At 35.3% G+C, this 16,544-nt stretch overlaps 1 protein-coding gene across 2 annotated transcripts in view; it reads left to right on the top strand.

The window, feature by feature from the left end:
- KLHL1 (kelch like family member 1) overlaps positions 1–16,544 on the top strand; it is a 186,872-nt gene that overhangs the window by 43,801 nt on the left and 126,527 nt on the right. For both annotated transcript variants that reach the window (XM_039714672.1, XM_039714671.1), the window contains exon 2: positions 16,301–16,483. In XM_039714672.1, the coding sequence (XP_039570606.1) occupies positions 16,301–16,483 (183 nt within the window). The remainder of the gene's footprint in view (positions 1–16,300; positions 16,484–16,544) is intronic.

Here is a 16,544-nt window from a genome sequence, read left to right as displayed (position 1 = left end):
AGTTTCTGGCTATTAAAATGCAATGATAATGAATATTAAGATTGTCAAAATAATTTGGAAATAAAGAAATTGTACTCCACAGTAACATGTATAAAAAATACAAGTGTGCTGCTTTAGTCTTTCATTAGTGAGAAATTAAAGGTCCTCTCTAGTGAAAAAAAACCAAAAACAAAAAAAGCCCTGTGTCTAGTTGGGAATTTACTGATGTGGAGTAAAATTTCTTGGCTTTAAACTGGAACTGTCAGTGTCTTTTTTGATAAACCATGAAAAAAATGCATAATCAAGCAATTATTGTTAAAGTAATTCTAGTTAACATTGCTTCCTGTTAAAAGAAAATATTTCATGGTGTAAAGCGGTACACAATTTATCCTTGTTTCAGAATAAGATTGGCAGAAACCTTTGTGTTTGTTTTTACAGCACTCCTAATGAAACATGGGTCATGCTTACAGGGATTGATTTGTCTAAGTTTGTGAATGCAATTTGCTCAGGTACAGGAAGAAAGCTGTCAGCAAAGCTCTCATAGCCTACAAGTCTCTCTGGCCAAGAGACTGAGCTATAACATTGCCAAGTTGTCACATTCTGCCCTTAAGCATGTATACGATAGTTTGATGTGTTCCGCTTATAAAACCTTTTCATACAAGTTGGGGTTTTAAGTGACAATTAAATGAAATTAATTCCACAATTAGGGCTCTTTAACTATGCATTTTGTAAACTACTCATCCAAGGCATCAGTTTCAATAGTGAAAAATTGTCATATCTATGATCATTCTTAGAGGTAGGCTAGAAATTACAGCATTAATGCCTTCTCTTTTGTCTTACAGCTGCCAAAAATATGGCAACATTCAGTCATGACTGGAAATGGCTTTTCAGCAAAATAATCTCAAGAAAATAAATGGGTATGGCAGCAGATAATGCTTTCTGTAGCTAATGAATATTAGCTGTTGGGTTGAATAAATAATGAACCTACCAGGGCAGTGCATAGGACTAGGCAGTCTGTACAAATCATAGAGCTATTTAAAATGTTTCACATGCAATCAATTACTTGCAGTTGGGGCTTTTGGTCTGGTTCTTTAATTTTCTTTTTAAAATTTTATTTCGTTTTTTAAACTAAGGGCAGGATTTCCTGTTAAGTGACTTGTTCCCTCCCCCTCAGACTTCTGATATGGAGGAATACTCTGGTAGCAAGAATTTTGGCACACAGCAACAAATCCTGAGGAAATAAACCCATCATGTCCCTTTTGCAGACATGAGATTGCCCTAGAGCTATTCAAATTTGAGGACGAAGTGAACAGTCCCAATAACCTCACAGACAAAAAGGTTTCTCAGAGATACCCTATGCTAACATATTCATTTGAGTTCTATATGAAACATGATGAGGTCAGATATGAAATAAGACTAGTTTTGTTGCACCAATGTGAATTAATTGTAATAAATCCACTATTATTATACTAGTATGTCTGTGGCTTGACTGGATTTAAAGTGGTTAAAGAAGAATGTTAGTTGAGCCTCTATATTGTTGTTCTGTATATTACTGGATTTGATTTGTTGAAAAAGCAAATACTATTTAAATCTATATACCTTTGTGCAACAACAGCTTTTAACTTTTTGGATATTTTAATTTGTTTTACTTTTTAAAATTTGTTTTGATTTCATTTAATTTGAAAATTTTGAAAGTGTACTAGAAAGCACAGGTGAAGACTGTAAATATATATATATATATATATATATATGCACTTAATTTCCATTTGAACATATGTAGTGAAAAAAACCAACATTGTAAATATAAATCTAAAACACTGTGATACCTACTTGATTACATTCTTCATGATCTTTGGTTGTTTAATCCCAGAGGGATATTGGTAGTAGCTTGCTCAAGTCTGAGGCATAAGAAACATGCTCTTTGCAGTAGGCAGGACTTTCTATCTCTTCTGAGTCATATGAAGGAACAGCACTAAATACATTCTTAGAGCTTTTTTTTGTCTAAGTAGGATTACTTTAATCTAAATAGGCTTTAAAATGTCAATTATTACTGAATTTGGGTAATGTCTAGATCCTTTCTAGTATTAAAAAAAAAATATTGCAATTATTTATTTATTTGTTTGTTTGTTTATTTTAATGCACTCAGATGTGTTCTATTGTGTTTGGATTTCATCCAAAAAATGAAAAATCAGTGCAAATCTATCTTTCTTTCTAATCTTGGGTACAGACATAAGCAGTGTTACAGACTTTTAAAGTGGGTTGATTAGAAGTACTTTCTGTTCTCTGTTTTTATATTAATCTTCTAATTTCTGAATATTAGATTACTCAAGAAAGACTAATAAGTTATAATATTCAAAAGTACAGTTATATTTTGTAACATTTTAATACTTATAACATTGTAATATTTTATAATAGAGTGATATCAATACAATGTGTTTTAATACCTAGTATTGTGATGAAGAGAATATGCATGAGTTATAATTCTAAGATATTTTTGCACAATTTCAGATATTTTTCTTTAAATAAGTTGTATGACTATAGAACTAAAGTTATATTCTACAATCAGTGGTCATTTTTAAGTATGTTTCCAGAGATATTGGATCTGATGGATATCACATTAATTATGTTGAATGAAAATTCCATAATAAAACCATTTGAGTGATTAAAGAATAATCTCAGAAGTTTGAGAAATTACTCCAAATTTGACTTTGTCATTCATATCTTGATGCTGTTTGATAGCTTTGTAAAGGCTGCAGGAGTTCTTAAAGATGTAATATTTTTAATTATTTTCTTAATGAATGGTATGAACTTTAATTTTTTGTCTTTTCAAGTATACTTGAACTAGAATTTTATGTTATCCCAAAGCTAAAGGAATAAGTATTAAAAAACCTCTCAGTCACAGGTCTTAACTACTATTTGAATAGTGCTATAATTCACAGCTACTCTATTCTACACAGACAAAGTTTGATTCAGATAGTCAGGGAATGGAAGGCTCTGCAAATTAGTCCATATGCAGTGAAATTAGCTTGACATTTGAAAGAACATACTCAGAAAGCAAAAGTGAGTGCATACAAGAAAAAAAACAAGTAGTCTTGAGACTTGACTGGGCAGGCACTTTTTGAGATGGAAGCAGTTGCAGTACAAATTAGCCTGGTTTATAATGAGCCTGATTAAAATAAATCTTATTCTAGTCAGTAATTCTTAATTTTGAAATGGTGTGGGGTTCACTGAAGCTAATTGGGTGTGAATGCTAAAAATTCTGTAGACCTGGGAAATTAGGGGATATTTTGTAATACAAATGAATGTTTTTGAAACACTTGACAAATTCATGAATATTCCATATGGATTAAAGGAAAAATATAGCCAAATAATCATTGCTACCATGCTTTAAAGCTGTCCTGAGATAGAAGATGTGATAGAAGATTCACAAAATATGTGAATAGATTTTATCTCTGTGTATATGACCTGCGGTTTGTTTCTCTTGTTCTGTATCTAAATATGAAGTGGGAAAGAAGAAGATGGAGAATGGTCTTAGAACAATTGTTGTGATGTAATAACCTAAGCAAAAAATGGGAGCCATACACAGCAATCAGTGTTGTTACAAAATACTCCTAGACACTTCTTTTCACTTACACCAGTGTGGCATTGTATAGAATATAGGCAGAATTGTAGTTATTCGGAAATCTAGACATTCCTTTTGTCATCACTGGAGCTCAGCTTACAAAGGAGACTGTTGCTGCAATGTTGAGTACTGAAAGGCCTAAGGATGAGTACCCATTATGAAAAAAGATTCTTGGGTTCCTTAAATGTTTAATGCAAAAGGCTAAGTGCCCCAAAATGGAGATCCATAAAAGCCATTACACTTAGAGTCCTCATAAACTAGCTAATTTAGGGCAGGTGAAGAAAAAAAAATATATATACCTTTTGTTATATCTTGCTTTTTTTCTCATATGTATGGCTGGAAGCACCTCCACCTGCATCAGATTAGCAGACAGGACTGTCTTATATCTGTATCTCTCTAAACATAGGAGAAAAAATGTGCAAAATTCTTGATCACTTAGGTCTGGCTTCTTTGTGCTATTTGCAATTAATTCTGTGGTTAGAGCACTAATGCTCTGCTCTAGATTCCTTCTGCAGGGAAAGGTCTTATCTTGGATTTTACAGACTGATCTGTGAAGGAGAGAGTAAACGTATTTCAGCTACTTCATCTTTCAAGAAAAATTAAGCAAAAGGCAGAGGGGTACAAAGAAATACCTTTGCCTTAATGGAAAAAATTCGGAATTCTAAGTTTTGATTTTTTGTTTGTGTCACATTTTGGAATTAAAAAAAAATAATTAAATCACAATTAATAATATGGAAAAAAACCCAACATTGATGGTTTCTTTCAGTTCTGTGAGGTAATCATTAATTATGCCACTGGCTGCTCTTAGCTGTCTGTAACTGTACATAATATTGAGGCTTTGACTGGAGGTTTCATACCTACAAGTTTGCAAATTAAGGGCAGTATTTAATGTAGATATATGCGTACTTACCTTTTTATTTGGTTCAGTCTAGCATATCACTCTTAGTGCCTGATTTTGGCTTCTCTATATAGTAATTTTACAAATACTGTGGTAGACAAAACCACTATTAATGGTTAGGTGTTTGTGCTACCATGCATGCATATGAAAAATTCATTAGACCTTTTTCATATTGATCATAGAGTGAAGAACACAGCTTGGGTTTGTGCTGGGTTAATGAGTGGTAGCTATTATGAAATATGTAGCATTTAATTGCTTGCAAGTTAAATTCACAGTGTTGTAGTGATCCTGCAATGTAGAAACTGAAACCATCAAATTCATCTTAGACAGGATTCACCAAATTGTCAATTTTAATTGCTGTTTTCAGGATCAGCAAAAAAATGTACTGACACTTCAAAACAGCAGGGCAAAATCACCTACAATTTATTTCTGTATTTCAGACATATCTTTCTCACTGATTTACTGGTGCTGTGAAATTTGTGAGAGTCACCAAAAGATATATGACACTTGATGGATCTGTAACAAATAGCAGGAAGAGACTGTATGCTGCTTTCCACTGAATGATGCAAGCTCTATAAAAGCTTGTCTTGCAACAGGACACAGGCTGAATCATTCACACAGTTTACTGAAGGGCAGAGTGTGCATGCATGTGTGTTGTGATCTCCCACCTCACTGAGTGCAGTACTTAACTGAACTAGAATTTCAATCTGGGAATTTTAAAGATTCAGCCTCCAGTGGTCTTTGACTTGATTTCCATCGCAATCATAATGTGTTTTAAGCTCTGACATGCTACCTATGATGTGGAATATCAGCACATAATATAGTAGCACAATTAAATTTTATTGAAATGTATCCTAAGCTCAATATCCATAAAATACTTGTTTATCCTTTCTTGAATGTCATTGCCATCACTCACATATATAACTACTGTTTATATGAAGTCCCTATGTCACAAATTAAATTTTGGAATAAAATATCTCCTAATAAAAAAGAGATCTGCATGATTGTGTGTATTTGTGCCTGCTCTGAATGAGTAACTGTGTCAGCTAATTTACTTCGTTTATCCATATAGATATGGCCTTTCATCATGACTAGATAGTTAACACATGACACAAACATCTCAGCCAGAGATGCCTGAAAGATATGGGAGTTTTCCTCCATACTATATTAGAAAACTCTCCTGTGCCTAGTGTTGGCTTCATCAGTTTCTGAATGTGCAATCTTTAGTGTGTATGTTTATAAAAATCTCATTCTCTTTGGAAGTATATTCATAAATGCTGGGTGATGATACTTAAATAATATAGGAGAACTACTCTGTTGAGTTATGTTTGACCACTTAGGTACAAAAGCTCAGGGCAGTTTGTCATCTGGAATAGGATGTATTAACAACTGGGCATCAAGGAAATGTCTGTGTTTTGTGAGAGTGTGAAGCTTGTGTTTTTGCTAGCACTGCTCAGCTGACAGTGCACAGTGGTACACAATACATTTCCATTAATTTCTTGAGCTATTAAGAAAGGAAAAGGAATTTTTCTCATTTTCACTATGGCACCTACTGCTTGGTTTTCTTCCTCTGCTTGTCAGGCATTTAACTGCTCAGGCCAGTAATATTAGCCTGCTGTAAAACAGTCTTTACCCTTTGTCTCAAACTTCTCAGATGATAACTCCCACTGGGAGGACTTCCACTTCTGTAGGGAATTTGAGGTTAGGTTAAATTAAGTTTTGAATTTCTGAGTCCTAGTAATTCTTTTCATTCAACTTTTGGTTGGTAGAAACGGGGAATCATAAAATGCTAGAAAATGTTTAACCAGAGTGTTAAAAAAGTCTCAGGGTGTCAGTCTGTCTTCATGAAGGAGCTGGTGTATCCCCATTGTATTAACTGGGTAATTAAAATATGAATGGACCATGAATGCATTGTGGCTACTTGATGCCTGTGATGGATGCAGGACACTTTCCTGTTTTATGTAATTATTTGCCATATAAGCATAAGAGGGTTTTGGGGTTTTGGTTTTTTTTAATGAGAAGGAAACAGTCTCACAAATTTCATTTTTACAGTTACGCGTTTTATTTATTTATTATTTCAACTCAGAGTCAAAATCTTCATTAACTGAACATGGTGAATGAGGGTAATGATTTTGATAGGCTTGGGGAAGAATGGAGAAAGAATGTCTATCTAAAGATAGAAACCTTACTTCTAAAAGAAGCTTATTCCTGGTCTAACGCAAAGTTGTTTCCTTTCAGCAGGAATTTTGTCTACTGCTATGATAGTAAAAGGAAAGAGGGATGGAAAGGAGAGCAGCTGGGTGGTACTCTGATTAGGCAGGCTCACTTGAGTCTTGACCTAGAAATAGAGAAATATTACTGTCAGCAACTTAAGAAAAGGTGGTTGTGCTTCTTGATTGTTCTCCAACAGCGTATGTATTTCAAAATTGTGGTTTCCTGTGTAGTTTGTTCTGTATTGTGTTTTCAGAAAGAACAGGTTGCCTCCTTTCAGGAAACAACTTACCTTTTTACTAAACTTGCATTTTACTAAAAGCGTGCTCTGGGGAATTTTGCATAGCATGAGCAAACAGTTGCTAAAAACTTTTTCACCTGGAAGGGTTATATAAAATGGGTTTTTTCTCAGTAATGGCACCATTTCTGTCTGGACTATCTTTCATTTTCCCTCTCAGAATACATAAATTGGAAAGGAAATGTCTCCATTAGTAGTACAGACCTGTAAATTTTCAATAGTGTAGGTTTATATGCACCTAGTATCTGTTTGGAGGGCTTTTATACTTGTATCTTCTTTGTTTCCTGTATTCTCCATTATTCAAAAAATAGATTCCTAGCAAGATCCAATATAATAGAAAGTTCTGTCAGCAATGTGAATGTGTAAAATATATCAGTATGTGTCCTAGTCATTAAAACGTGACTGTGGGTAGCTAGGAGGACTCTGTTCAAGTTAATCATTGGTTTTCCAGGAACAGCTGGAACAAACTGCTCCCTCTATTTGGGCATGCAAAGCTTAAAAAGCAGTGGATACAGCATTAGCTGTGTGTGGGAGAGAGCAGTTCAGCCAGTATCTTTTTTTGTTGCATAGCAAGATTATTTAGAGGCAGAATAGGTTGAATATATGAGGTGAAGGGCAGAAGGTGTGATTTGTCAAGGAAATGTGATGGCTGCTAACTTGTGACAGAGGTTTGTAATGGTAGCATTATTACTATAGCTGTCAGGTGCCTGGCACAACCAGTACGATGAACCTTAAAAAATCAGCTTTCCTTCAACAGCTTTCTCTGGACTTTAGGAAGTGCTTGGAACTTGAAACAGATTTTATAAAATTATCGTCTTTTGTTGAAATGAGTTTCAGAAAGTCTGAAAATGACTTTAGGTATGAATTTTCTGCTGTGCTACACTACAGTATATTGTTGTATTTTTTCATGGCGAGAGAAACACTATGAGATCTTAGTTACATTTTTAAGACACTGTAAGAAGCAATGAGTAGATTTGAAAAAGTATTAAAAAAATATTCCTTTGATTGGTGGATATTGTGCAGAACAGAAGAAAACAAAACAAAATATTCAGTGTCTTAAATCCTATCAGGCAACTCTGCTGTCAGTCAGGAAAGAAAAACAACAACATTTAGTTTAGTTTTTATTTGTATTTATCATCTTTTAGTCATGATTTAGAGATTTTGGATTTTCAGGGAAAAAATAAAAAGTGAGAACATGTGAGAGAAACAGCCCTGGAGATGCCAAGATCAGTGCAGGTGTGGGAGGATGTGCTCCAGGCGCTGGAGTTGAGATTCCCCCAAAGCCTGTGGTGCAGACCATGGAAGTTCATGATGCAGCAGAGATCAACCTGCTGCTGGTGGAGGACCTCAGGCCAGAGCAGGTGGACACCTGAAGGAGACTGGCTCTGTGGGAGGCCTGCTGGAGCAGGCTCCTGGCAGGACCTATGGACTCATGGAGAGAGGGACCCGCACTGGAGCAGATTTCCTGGTAGGACTTGTGACCCTATGGGTCCTATGCTGAAAGTTCTCAAAGGATTGCACCCTATGGAAAGGACTCACACTGGAGCAGGGCAAGAGTGTGACCTTATCCCTCTCTAAAACTTCCTGAAAGGTGGTTGTGGTCAGGTGGGGTTTGGTCTCTTTCTCCAGTCAGCAGCTGGCAGAAGGAGAGGACACAGTCTCAAGTTGCATCAAGGGAAATATAGGTTGGATATTAGGAAAAATTTTTTTACAGAAAGGGTGATAAAGTTCTGGAATGGTCTGCCCAAGGAAGTGATAGAGTCACTATCCCTGGATGTGTTTAAAAAAAGACTGGATGTGGCACTCAGTGCCATGGTTTAGTTGAGGTGTGGGGCGTGGGTTGGACTCGATGATCTTGAAGGTCTCTTCCAACCTAGTGATTCTGTGAATTCTGTGAATTCTGTGTAAGGAGTCCTCCCCCTGAGGAGGAAGGAGTAGCAAAGTGCGATGAATTTACTACAACTCTCATTCCCTGTCTCCCGGTGTTTCTGAGGGGGAGAAGGTAGAGAAATTGTGAGTAAAGTTGAGCCCAAGAAAAAGGAGTTATTGGGGAAGGTGTTTTAAGATATGCGTTTTATTTCTCATTATCCGCCTCTGCTGATTGTTAGTAAATTAAATTAATTTCACCAAGCTGACTGTTTTTTGCTTGTGATGGTGATTTTTGAGTGATCTCTCGAGTCATGTTTTGAGGTGTCTCAAAAGCTGTTAAAATGAGATCTGAAATTCTGAATTAAAGCAAAAACACACACACACAAAGCAAACAAAAACCCCTTCCAAGATACATAAGTAATCTTAAAAGACCAAATTGACTCAATTATATGTGAAGCTAAATGAAGTCAGTTCCACAAACTTGCTCTTTTCTAAAAGCATGCTCTGGGGAATTTTGCATCACTTGAGCAAAACAGTTGATAATAACTTTTTTTGACTGGAAGGGTTATATAAAATGGATATTTTCTCAGAAATGGCACCATTTCTGTCTGGGCTATCTTTCATTTTACCTCTCAGGATACATAAATTGGAAAGTAAATATCTCCATTAGTAGCACAGACGTGTAAATTTTCAGTTGGAAACTTCCATATCAGAGTGCTTTTATGTATTATTTCTTCCTGAAAATTCATAAGTGAATAAAATTGATAAAAGCTATCCTTGTAAGTATTTTGGTATGTCTTTGAAGACAACTGTCTTAGTTGTCTATAGTTGTAATGTAAAGCAATATCAAAATGAAACTTTTTTAACCTTGTCAAATAAAAGCATTACAATATGTAATTTCTCTATCTTTTGAGGAAAAACTCCCCATCATCCCAACCCCCCAACTATTGACTTGATTTAAAACCACCAATCCACCAAACTTCAATGTTTAAATGTTACATATGTTACATATTTTACTTTAAATGTTACATATACTTAATTTTTCTGCAAGTATTATATTATGATATTTTAATATTTTTTCAAAGTTTAAAATCATTCTATTGATAATTGTTGATGCTCACTCTCAGTCTTTATTTGGAAATTCCAGTTTTTTAATATCAGTCTAAGCTGTGTTGGGCTGCTGAGCCCATTTAGTTGTTCATCCATGGAATCTAAATTGCTGGGAGCTGTAAGTATTGGAGAGAGATGCTGAAAGTAATATTGACAGAAACTGGTGCACAATATTAGTAGGAGTACTAGTAGAGGTGAGCAAAAGCTTGTGCTATTTTTAACACTGGGCACTGGACTGTGGAGAAAGAGGAGAGGAAATAGGAAGCTTGAAGTAGCTGTTTAGAAATCTGTGGAGGATAAAAGATGAAAAAGTATGAAGAGATAAAAGATCAATGGAATGTTTAAAGAATGAATCAAACATCCTAACAGTTTAAGTGGTTCTTAGGGCATATGACGTAGAACAAACTTGTTTCATCAATAAAAGTAATAAAATCTGGAAAAAACTGGGGGAAGACTGAGAGAAGCTAAAGCATTTGTTGTCAATATTACTGAATTCTGTAAGTAATTGCTTTCAGAACAATGAAATTTTTAAGTAATTGTTCATTAATTAATTAATTAATTTTGACATTTTATTTTTACAACAAAAAAAGTCAAAAATAAGACATTTTAAAAAGAACTGCAATCTAAAAAACCTCGGTATTTCAGGAGGCTATGGAATTTTTATGTGTTAGTTTATCACCACTGGCAATAGAGAGGTCTGTGCTTGTAGCTTAGGTTAGGTCATTATCTGATGAAGGATCATAGATAAGAAAAAATCTGACTGAGAGTGTTTTGAATGTATTTTCCCTTTCCGTGGAGAGGGTTCTCCATGAAATTCTCCACCATAAGTCCATCCCACAGGCAGCGGTTCTTCAAGAGTTGCTGCAAGCAGGTCACTCTCCCACAGGCTGCAGTCCTTCAGGCTTAGGCTGCTCCAGTGTGGGTCCCCCAGGAGGTCACAAATCCTATGAAGGAAAATCTGCTCCAGCATGGGCTCATCTCTCCACAGGCCTGCAGGTTCCTGCCAGTGCCACGGGGCTCCCACAAGTTCACAGCCTCCTCTCAGACATCCTCCTGCTCTGGTGTGGGGCTCCTCCATGGCAGTAGATGGATCTCTGCATCCCTGTGATCCTCCTTGGGCTGCAGGGGCACAGCTGCCTTGTCATGGTCTGCACCAGCGGCTGCAGGGGACTCTCAGCTCCAGAGCCTGGAGCACCTTCTCCCCCTTCTTCTCCACTGACTGAAGGTGTTACTACTGTTTTTGATTTTCCCAACCTTGGCCAGCAGCACTTCCATCTTAAAGTTTCCTGGAATTGGCTTTGCTGGGCATGGAAGAAATCTCCACTGACTGAAGGTGTTACTACTGTTTTTGTACCCCTTGTACCCCACCCCCACCCACACTTTTACCCCACCCAGGTAAAAACCTGGTCACACAAATCCAATACAGCTCCCAAACAAGGGAACTATTTTTTGTCCATAGAAGCAGTTTGGTGTGGTAGAGTAGACTCTTCTCATTGTCTGTCCCATGTTTCTTAAGAGCTCCTCAAACAATTTGTCCAGTATCACACAATAAACTGGTAGCTAGTATTTTGTTTCTTGTATCTGGTAATACTCTTGAGATGTACAGAAATACACAACAGTAGGGGATTCAGCTGTACTTCTGCTGGGCACACAGATCTCCTATGACTGTATTTTGCCTTATGGTGTCCAAAGAATGAGTTACAAGTATCTTGATTCAGAAATTGCCTTTAGGAGGAGACACCATTATAAAGTATTCAGGTTTATCTATAGAATGAGTTTATAATATGCACTGCATTCTTTATTTATTTTTTTGTTTTGTTTTACATAGAAAAGGGATCTCTGAGAGAGTACCAATACATCTCTGAGCAAACCTGGTAAAATTAAAAAGTCCTATTTGATATTCTGATTTTTTTTTACCTGGCACTTCTGCCTGCTGAAACTCTGGGCAGAACCTATAGTTGCAGATATGATTGCTGGTAGCTTTTGTTCACAAACAGAACTTTAGTCTTGCTGTTGCGGTAAGAAATTGTAAAGTTTTTATGAAACTCCCTCTTGCCTTTTTGCAAGTGATCACTAATGAGAGCCATGACTTCTGACAGTCCATCTTAGACAGTGCAATTCCACAGGCTATTGATTTCTAAGCATTCAATAAGTAATTTTTAGAGAAAGAATTGTGTGAAGTTTTTTTTCACTCTTACATATGGAATACTTCTTCTGGTTTTGCAAGTTATAAATAGAAAAGCAATGTTTCTTTCATTGAAGAACTGGATATATTTTCTTTCTTGACTATATATTTTGGGTATGTACCCAATAATATACACTAAATTAAACTGAAAAGGTTCTGGATGGGTTTGCATGATCAATCCTGCATAAGTGAAAATGGAAAAAAAATGTTAAATACAACAGGATTTAATATTCCAGTAATGATGAAATTCTATGACATTTTCTGGTTAAAGAGTTCTTTATTTGGGGTCAGGGCCTTCAGAGGAATGAAGAAAAAAGTATTCAAATTGAGTATTTAAAATACCTAAGTACTCTTACAAAGTTTTCTGTTATACACAGTGATATGAATCTGTTGTTTTCTGCACCTCTATGAATATAATTTCCAGAATGGAAGCATTTCTAAATCTAAACCTCTGTTTACACAGCGAAATGTGGTATAATTTCAAGTCATGTAAGTTCTCTCTTTCAAAGTACTTCTTGTTATTCTTTTGTTTAGGATATGGTTTAACTACTGCTTTTACTAATTAATTAACAAGAAAGGTATAGGTAGCTAAATCTGTCTGTGAAGTCCCTTTTTCCCTGGCATTTTCTCTTTAAATGCTTGACATTACTTTAGCTTAAAGGTTTTCATTTCTCTATTCTTCAAATCAGTGTTTTTTTTCTTGTAGACAAGGACCATTTTGGAGTCAGGTGGTTTAGATTCTCTATTTTTTTTCATTTTTGTTTACATTGTTTTAATATCTGAGATGGCTCAAAGACTGGATTTTTCTCTACGCCTGCAGGCTCTTTAATTATTTCTCTTTTGAGAGCAGGATGCTGTTCTTAACACTGAAAATAGTCTGTACAAATTTGCTAAGGTGTATTTTTTCCTTTTTTGTTTTTTATTCTTTTTTTAAAATTATCATGCAATATACACGCTGGTTTGCCATTTCATAAAAAAAACCTTTTTAAGATTATTGGTTATTTGCAATGTTGATAATTTCTGTGAACATTTTAGTATTCTCATGCTGCAGTCACCCTTCAGTAGCATTGCTATAATCTTGAGAAAGGTTTGATTTCCTTGTTTCTGTGCAATTAACTAAGCCATTGAAAGTGCTTTAGGCTGTACAACTCCCAAATGTTTGAAATTTCCACACTGGGTTCAGGCTTTGCACTTACCAGCTGAGGAAGATTATTGAAAACGTCCACCTGGAGTCTATCCAGTTCATTGATTACACTGATTATGAGGTACACAAATGCTAAAAAGGGTTTTGAAAGACTTAGGAAATTTTCAGTCAAAATTGTGTTGGAGTTGCTGCTGAATGCAATCACAAAGCCTCTCTCTCCATTTGTGGTTTGATTTGCTTGCACCTAAACGAGCAATATATGCAAAGAGAAAATGTGATTTTCTTATTGCTAATTGGCTCTGAGTAACTATATATGCCTTTCACAAACTGGTAATTGGTAATAAATGGTATTTGCTTTAACTAATTCCTACTTTAACAAGTTGCTATTTGAATTTAAAGCATTGATTATGCAGACAGAGCATTTGTAATGAAACAGAGATAGGTCCTGAATAGGAGTAGCAGGCTTTTTATCTGGGCTTTCTTAGAAAATAAATAAAAGAGTAACTTATTGTCTTCTACCAAACTTATTGCTTGCTATTTCTCATGATAATATTTAAAATATACTTTGGTTGTTGGTTGCTTGCTTTTGAGCAGTCATTTTTTGACTGGCTAAGTGACAGATATACTGAGTTAGTGGGTAGAAAGTGTTGCTTATAAATGGCTAGCAGGAAACAGCAAAATTTGTGGCAAACACTGCCTAGCAATTCAAGAACAAAATAGACCAAGCTTTTTACAGTGCAATCTTACTTCACAAGACCAGCATAAATTCAATCAGGATAGTTCTCTTTCTGACCTGAAAAAGACAGCATTTTGAATAGCCAAAAAAGATTCAGGACTAGTATCCTATTGTTAAAATTTAAGCTGACCTAGACCTACCTTCTGAACTAACAAACAGTATGAACCTATTAAGATCTGCTCATTCCTGTTACTTTCCTTTCTCAGGACTGCTGTTGTCACTTCTAAATTCCCCAGAGGAGAGGAGGAAACATGCCTGTTTCAACCTATCAACCTCATTTATTAGGCATTACTTTATTTCTTGTAAATTACTTAACATTCTAATTCTCCAGCAATAAAACTAAAGAAATCTGTGTATGGCTACAAATGTAAAATGGAAAATAAAAAAAAAAAGAAGACTGAAATATCTGCCCTCTGCCCATTCTAGTGAGCTTAGCTCTGTCAGTAGAGTTTTGTGGGAAAGCATCAGTTTGATCAACCAATGATGTGAAAATGAACTTGGATTTCTGATCAACATGGTCGATCCAGATTAGCTAGGAACACATAAGCAAATTATGTCACTCACAGAATGAATGTGTTTGTTTTTTCCAGGAGGAAATATCTGGCATTAAGTACTTAACAATATAACAATATTACCTGTAACATAATTAAGCAAACGTTTCTTTCTAAATCACCATTTTGTAACTATTTCTGTTGAGGAATCACATGTAATAACATTTTGCCAGTTCAGTTTCCTATAGACAGTCTCATGCATATTAAAACCTCTGAAGCATAAAAATAACAATATCAATTAATTTAAACCAGCTGATAAATTTTCACTATTCAACTTAATGTTACAAAAGTGAATTTACTTATTTTAAATGAAGTTTAAGTAAAGTTACTTAATTTTAAATCATAACTCATTGTGTTAATACTTGTACATGGCACAGAATAGGTGGTGAGGGGAGTGAGATGCAGAAGTACCTGTGTTGGCTGCCTGTGAAATCACCTGCATGTCACCTTCAATTATGCAGGATTCCAGCTACTTTAAAGGAATGCTCTGAAGCCTAGTGATTCCTGTGACAGAAAATGGACCAGCCCTTCTTCCTTAAACCTGCTGAGCCCTGTACAGTGAATGTAGAAGACTATGTGGAATGCTTTTGTACAAAACATAATTCAAAAGCAAATCACTAGCATGTCTCAAGGATTTGGGGGGTTTTTATTCTTTTTATTTTATAAATGCATTTCATTCTGATTTTCAAGAATTATTATGTTTATGTACTTTTCAATTTTTTTTTCCACCACAAGGAGTGTAGACTGCATTTTCTTACACTTCTTTCAATGTAATTTTTTGAATGTAATACCTACTGAATTCAAACCTTGGGTAAGGAAACTGTTGTATTATTATTGTAAATAAAAAAAAAATTCTTATGTGTTCCTTAATATTTATATTTCAATAGAGTATATAAAATGAGACTGGTTTGAATTGATTTATAATATTGTTTCATATGCTGGACTATGATAGGTTGTCTATTGCTCTTCTATTGATTATGTAAACTCTTTTGTATATATGTATTGAAGAAAAAAAATTAGCTTCATTTGTGAAATCTTTCATTTTCAGCACTACAAGTCATATATATGGTCTTAAGGCTTTCATTTGAATCCATCTCATTACGTATTAGTAAAAGAAGAGGGTATCCTCTGTGTTGAGAACCATTTAAAAATTCTAGCATAGTTTCCTATTTTCCTCAAGGACTAGTGCTTCCTGACACTTAGATTTTCCAGTGCAACACTGAACCAATTTCAAACTAGGAATAGATTGCTATATAATGCAAAACAGAACAAAACATTTTTTCTCCTTTTTATTTTTTCCCCCTTTTAAATATAGACATAATTATCTTTGCAGGCTAAATTCAGTTTTTATTAATAAGTATTTTGGATGAAAAGTAGGTATGTAATTTTTCATTGTGAGAATAATCAGAATTCATTACAGATTAAGTCAATTAGAATTTTATTTTTCTTTCCCAAGGAGTGCAAAATGGAAGTGATTTTGAGAAAGTAAACTAGAGTATGTGCTCAGAATCAGTGGAAAGATAGGATTGCTTTTTCCATCTGTCTCCCAATGCAGTAAGGTTTTTCCTATCTTGTACTTACAGTGATGAGAACAGGGAATGGTTGCATTGATTTGCATGTATCAGATTCTAGAAGCTGTGATGGAGTCAATGCTTGGTCACATCTTACCAACCTGGAGTGTCTCTTGTTCTTTACAGACTGTCAGGAGCCAGCCACCCCTTGCCACCCCACTGTGACATGGATTCATGTAGCTCCGAGGAATTCTACCAGGCTGTTCACCATGCAGAGCAAACCTTCAGGAAAATGGAGAGCTACTTGAAGCAGCAGCAGCTCTGTGATGTTATCCTGATTGCTGGTGATCGCAAGATACCTGCACACAGGTAGGATATAGGCATAAAACATTGAAATTACAAAAGTTAATGTAGTTTTGGGTATGTGTAT

Source organism: Passer montanus, unplaced genomic scaffold (genome assembly GCF_014805655.1).
Source record: "Passer montanus isolate IOZ18808 unplaced genomic scaffold, ASM1480565v1 scaffold30, whole genome shotgun sequence".
Lineage (NCBI taxonomy): Eukaryota > Metazoa > Chordata > Aves > Passeriformes > Passeridae > Passer > Passer montanus.
The sequence above is the reverse complement of the archived record's forward strand: the minus strand, read 5'-3'. Positions and strand labels throughout refer to the sequence as shown.